The sequence below is a fragment of the Priapulus caudatus genome, unplaced genomic scaffold (assembly GCF_000485595.1).
Source record: "Priapulus caudatus unplaced genomic scaffold, Priapulus_caudatus-5.0.1 Scaffold1961, whole genome shotgun sequence".
In the NCBI taxonomy this organism is placed as follows: Eukaryota; Metazoa; Priapulida; class Priapulimorpha; order Priapulimorphida; family Priapulidae; genus Priapulus; species Priapulus caudatus.
This window is the reverse complement of record NW_014579022.1, coordinates 16,897-22,065: the sequence shown is the minus strand read 5'-3', so window position 1 is coordinate 22,065 and position 5,169 is coordinate 16,897. Positions and strand designations below refer to the sequence as shown.

Genomic DNA, 5,169 nt, shown 5'->3' with positions numbered 1-5,169 from the left:
CGGATACAACGACTGCTATCAGGCCCGTTAGCCAGGGGGGGTTCGGACGGGTTCGAAACGGAACCGCCCCCCCCCCGCCCGTCCCCCCCACCCCCAAGCAAAAAAATTAATAATTTTGAAAATTTTGGCAAGTAATTTCACCTAGTCGCCGCTCCATTTTTAGTGTAATAATTGCAACGAATCTGCCATCGTGCGGGAGGCGTGAACAGTGAACACGCCCCCTCCCACACCGCTCCCCCCCTCGGATCGCTTGGCTTCTCTCGCTGGTTCGCTTCGCGCCGAGCAGGCGGCGTGTACATGGGGGGTCCAGGGAGTCCGGACCGCCCCCTGCTCGCGCAGAGAAACGCATTTGAGGGCGGTCTAATTTAAAAAAATTTCTTGGGGAGTTGCCCCCCAGGACCCCCCCTTCGCGTGCCTCGCCACCTTTGGGTTACGGTGACCGCCCCCTGCGTACAAATCCTTGTAGCACGCCCGCTGCGAGCAAATTGCCAACATTGAAAAACGAACCCGCCCCCCAATATGAAAGCTGGCTACGGGGCCTGCTTATTGATATATATCTGACACTTCCTTAGTGATGTTACTGGATATAGCTGATACAACGACTGGCATTTGGATGATATATCTGGACTACTTCCTAGTGATGCTTACTGATATAGCTGATACAGCGGACTGCTTACGATATATGTGAACACTTACTGATGTTACTGCTAATAGCTGATACAACGACTGCAGTATTGGACATATTCTGACACTTATCATGATCTTACTGATATAGCTGATACAACGACTGCTTATTGACATGATCTGACACTTACTGAGTGTTACTGATATAGCTGAATACAACGATTCGCTTAAATTGATATATATCTGACGACTTCCTAGTGATGTTAACTGATATAGGCTGATACAAACGACTCTTACTGATATATGTAACAGCTTACTGATGTACTGATTATAGCTGATTACAAGCGACTGCTTACTGATATATCTGACACTTACTGATGTCACTGATATAGCTGATACAACGAACTGGGCTTGACTGAATATATCTGAGACTTACGGGATGTTACTGATCATAGCTGATACACCGACTGCCTCTATTGATATATTCTGACATTTACTGATGTTACTGATATAGGCTGATTAACGAACGACTGCTTACTGAATATCTGACACTTACTGAGTGTTACTGATAAGCGGATACTACGAAGCTGCTTATTGGATATATCTGACACTTCTGAATTGTTAACCTAAGTATAGCTGAGACAACGACTGCTTCTGAACATATCTTGACACTTACTGATGTTACTGATATAAGGCTGATACAACGACTGCTTAATTGCTATTTTCTGCACTAACTGCCCTAATAGCAGATATTCCTTTACCTGATGCTTATATAGGGTCTATAGTCCCGACCAGGGTACTGTCGGAACGTATCCTGGTACGGTCCGGTATAGCAGGAACGTACCCTGTAACTATCTGAATATGGTTAGGGTTTGGTAGCGGTTAGCGCGATTAGCACAGTCTGTGTGTTGTAGCGGAGCGGCTGTGAGTCCGGCTGTTGTCCCCGACGTCTCCCCCTCTCTCTTTCTCTTCCCTCCCTCTCATCTCTCTACCTGTCCTCTTGATTGCATTCCCTGTGCATGCAGCGACGCGGGGGGATGAGCAAGTCGTGTTTGGCAGAACACAGTTGCAAGTTATGAGAGGTTTGCGCGCAAATCCACCGAAATCCACGGGCAGTTTAGCAGAGAACGAGAACGATACACAATGCAACGTGATGCCGTGAAAGGTGGGACGTCAGTAGACGGTGAAGCTACAGCGACCACGCCAGGGCTGAGTTGTCCCGTCACCTTGCGAGGCAGTCCGACAACAAACACGCAGCAAGAGAACACAGCAGGCAGGAAAGAGACAGACACGGCAGCCACCGAGAATGTGATAAATACAGAGACCACAGAGGATGTGACGAATACAGAGACCACAGAGAATGTGACAAATACAGAGACCACAGAGAACGTGACAAACACAGAGACCATGGTGAACATGACAAACGCGGAGACCATATGGAAGGTGACAAACACGGAGACCACAGACAACGTGACAGACGGCGACGCGGTCCATCAACTGGACATCGTGGAGATCGGGGGTTTGGCGCACACCGATCACGGCTGGGCGTGGATGGTGCTGGTGGGCGCTTCCATGAACATGTTCGTTATGTACGGCGCAGTCTCTTCCTTTCCAGTGCTGTTCGTAGAGTTTGTGTCGGTGTTCGGGGATAGGACGAGCCTGATCGCTCTCGTGGGATCGCTGCAGACCGGAATGACACTAATGTCAGGTGAGACGCCGCTTACACGTGTGTCCCGCTGCACGCGCACGCTTCTTCTTGCGCTCTCTAACCCCGAGAAATCTATATGTTTGCCTGATTTTAAGAGACAGTACAATGCTCTGGTTATGTTTACAATTTGTATATAAGTTAGAAGTATAGTGGGGAGGATGGGGAAAGGGATTGAGGGATGGAATAATTGGGGGAAATGAGGGAGCGCAATGGAGAGTCTCTTGCTCTCTCTTTTCTTTTTTCTCTCGCGCGCGCTTTCTCTCTCTCTCTCTCTCTCTCTCTCGCGACTCACATCTCTCATCTCGCTGACTGTCTCTCTCTCGCCCTGTCTGCTCTGTTCTCACATCTGATCAAGCTTTCATGCGCAGTGCCTACACGTGTGTGTACGTGCACTTGTGTCTACGTGCATGTGCGTTCGGTGCAGGGCGCTTGGTGTGCGTGCGCAAGGCGTGGTTGTACGTGCGCAGCAGTAGCGTGTACGTGGACGTGTGTGCGCGCGCGTGTGTGTACGTGCGCGCTTGTGTGTTCGTGCACGCCTGAAGTGACGTTTATTATAGTCAAATATCGTGACATGGTATAAATTGTAACTACTTGAACAGGTCCTGTGTTCAGCCGACTGTCAGAGAAGTATGGCTATCGGCTGGTGGTGACGACAGGAGGGATGCTGGCTACAGCTGGCATGTGTATCAGTTATGCTGCACCAGCGGATCTCAACGTGTTGATCTGTGCATACGGCCTAATGGCAGGTAAGCAAGAAAGCATTACGTTGCCAGAGATGAATTCAGGATTATTTTCGGGAGATTATAAAATGTGAATAGTCAGTCCACGTATACTGTCCTGTGTCGCCGTGTATTTCCGTGAAGCAGCTCTTTACTTTCGTTTCAATCTGTTATTCAGAAAAGATTATGGTACACGCATTTTTCGTAAGCATACGTAGCGTTGTGTGTATGAACGCGGATATGCTATGGACACTTGAGCCCGTGTAGCTAAAGTACTGATGCAATAATATTCTAACTATTGAAGTGGTTTCTTGCAGGCATTGGAAGAGTAAATGAATTTTACACACCTTCCTTGTCATTAACGGACTTTATTTCGACAAGAAGCGTTCTCTGGCGAATGGAGCTGGGAGGCAACAGCGCGGAGCCGTGGTGCGCTAATTTCACCCATGCTGTGTGTGAACTAATCGAGAGCTTTATACCTGGCAAGGTGCGATGATCAGTTTGGCCGGCATTACCTACAGAGCGTAGCAGCTGGCGCCCTCTTCCGGGAAATACCGCAATCGTCGAAGGACGCGCTGGCCGAGCGCCGCGGCGAGGGCGGCCGTCTCATGATGCCGCTTACGAACACGAAGAAGTTCGTACTTCACTGCATGAATCATCTACTGAACTCGTTCAGTCTGAACGTGCTCGTGACGTTCGGTGTGTTGTACGGCGTCCGGCAGGGCTTGAGTCTCTCGCAGGCTGCTCTCATGATCACAGTTCTCAACATCTGTAACGTCGTGCTGCAATTCGTCGTGTCGTCGCTCGCCGACCGCTCGTTGTTCTTCCGTCGCATCGTCTTCGTCGTCGCGACCATCATCATCGGCGTCACCTACTTCTTGTTCCTGCTCGCACGCGAACTGTGGGTGTTCGTGATCTGCTGTGTGCTGTACGGGTGCGCCTACGGCGCTAGAGCGAGCCTGGAAACGACAATGCTGGTGGATTTGTTCGGCATACAGAATCTACCGATGGTTCAGGCGTTCTACCTTTTTTCCTATGGTCTAGGAGGTCTCGTCGGGCCTCTTGCAGCAGGTGAGTGCTCGCGTACGATTTGGCTCGCCAGATTTGTGTTGTCATGACAGATTTACCAATGTGTTGTTGCAGATACAGGTGTGAAGGGAGGTGCGCATGGAGTTGTTGACAGACCTATTTCTACCGTTATTTAGTTTGCTATTAGTTCTAGCTTTTAGGCTCCTGTTCACGGTGTCTAGTCTGGTGTCCGTTCATCTAACTTGATGCGTGATATGTGATATATAATTCCTATATAGACCTAATCATTTTGCCTTCATCCCATGATAAATGGTTCACCTAGCTGCACTCCTTCGAGTAATCTCCATCCGTAACAAGTCAATGGTAATTTATTAACCTCTGCCAAATCACAAAGCATGACTTTTCCCTTACACGAACATGACTGTCCCTCTCACGTGCGACGCTCACTTGATCTTCAGTGTCTCTATTTATTAATTAAATTTAGATTGAAGTGAAGCGAATTCGCCCAAAGGTCCGTTCACGCGACAACATGTTTGCACTACGCTACGATTTTCTATCTCGTAATTTACAATTTTGTAATTTCGTATCACTACAGGATTCCTAGTGGACTATACGGAGATGGTGAAACCAGTCTTCATTCTATCTGGAGTCATTGGTTTCGGCAGCGCAGCGGCGCTAGGTGGCGTCTTCTATATCGACTACAAACAGAGTCACATGCCGCAAGAATCAACTCACCAACAAAGTACGGAGACAGTGGTCAGCGCATTATAGAAAGCGTTAAACTAGGACGGAAGCATTACTGGAACTTTCATATACTCGAGAAAGTGCTCACGCCTTTTGATCATCATTAGTTACACACGGTGGCCAATTTGAAAAATGGCCGCCATTTTTTTTCAGCAGCATATTTTCAAGGTTGTCCACCTGGAAGTTGTTCAGGGAGGTCCCCTGAACACGTTGATACCAAACAACCTTTTATAGCATCCCGGTTCTGGTTTACCCCAAAAATGGGGTTTTGCCCCCTGGGTAAAGAGCATTTCACTACTTATGCTTACATGCTTTTTCGGTGGTGGTATGTAGATTGGTGGCTAA

At 48.4% G+C, this 5,169-nt stretch overlaps 1 protein-coding gene across 1 annotated transcript; it reads left to right on the top strand.

Moving 5' to 3' along the window:
• Positions 1-1,525: 1,525 nt before the first annotated feature.
• LOC106817982 (monocarboxylate transporter 13-like) lies at positions 1,526-4,916 on the top strand. The gene is made up of 6 exons (XM_014822685.1): positions 1,526-1,937; positions 2,037-2,332; positions 2,932-3,078; positions 3,369-3,480; positions 3,539-4,122; positions 4,676-4,916. The coding sequence occupies exons 1-6, from the start codon at positions 1,768-1,770 to the stop codon at positions 4,849-4,851; spliced, it is 1,485 nt and encodes a 494-aa protein (XP_014678171.1). The 5' UTR covers positions 1,526-1,767; the 3' UTR covers positions 4,852-4,916.
• The last annotated feature ends 253 nt before the right edge of the window (positions 4,917-5,169 follow it).

Excerpts from the sequence above, each read along its gene's own strand:
- LOC106817982 (XM_014822685.1), top strand. The coding sequence starts at position 1,768 with ATGCAACGTGATGCCGTGAAAGGTGGGACGTCAGTAGACGGTGAAGCT. Across the intron at positions 3,481-3,538 it reads GGCAACAGCGCGGAGCCGTG|GTGCGATGATCAGTTTGGCC; the intron begins GTGCGCTAATTT and ends ATACCTGGCAAG. Across the intron at positions 4,123-4,675 it reads CGTCGGGCCTCTTGCAGCAG|GATTCCTAGTGGACTATACG; the intron begins GTGAGTGCTCGC and ends GTATCACTACAG.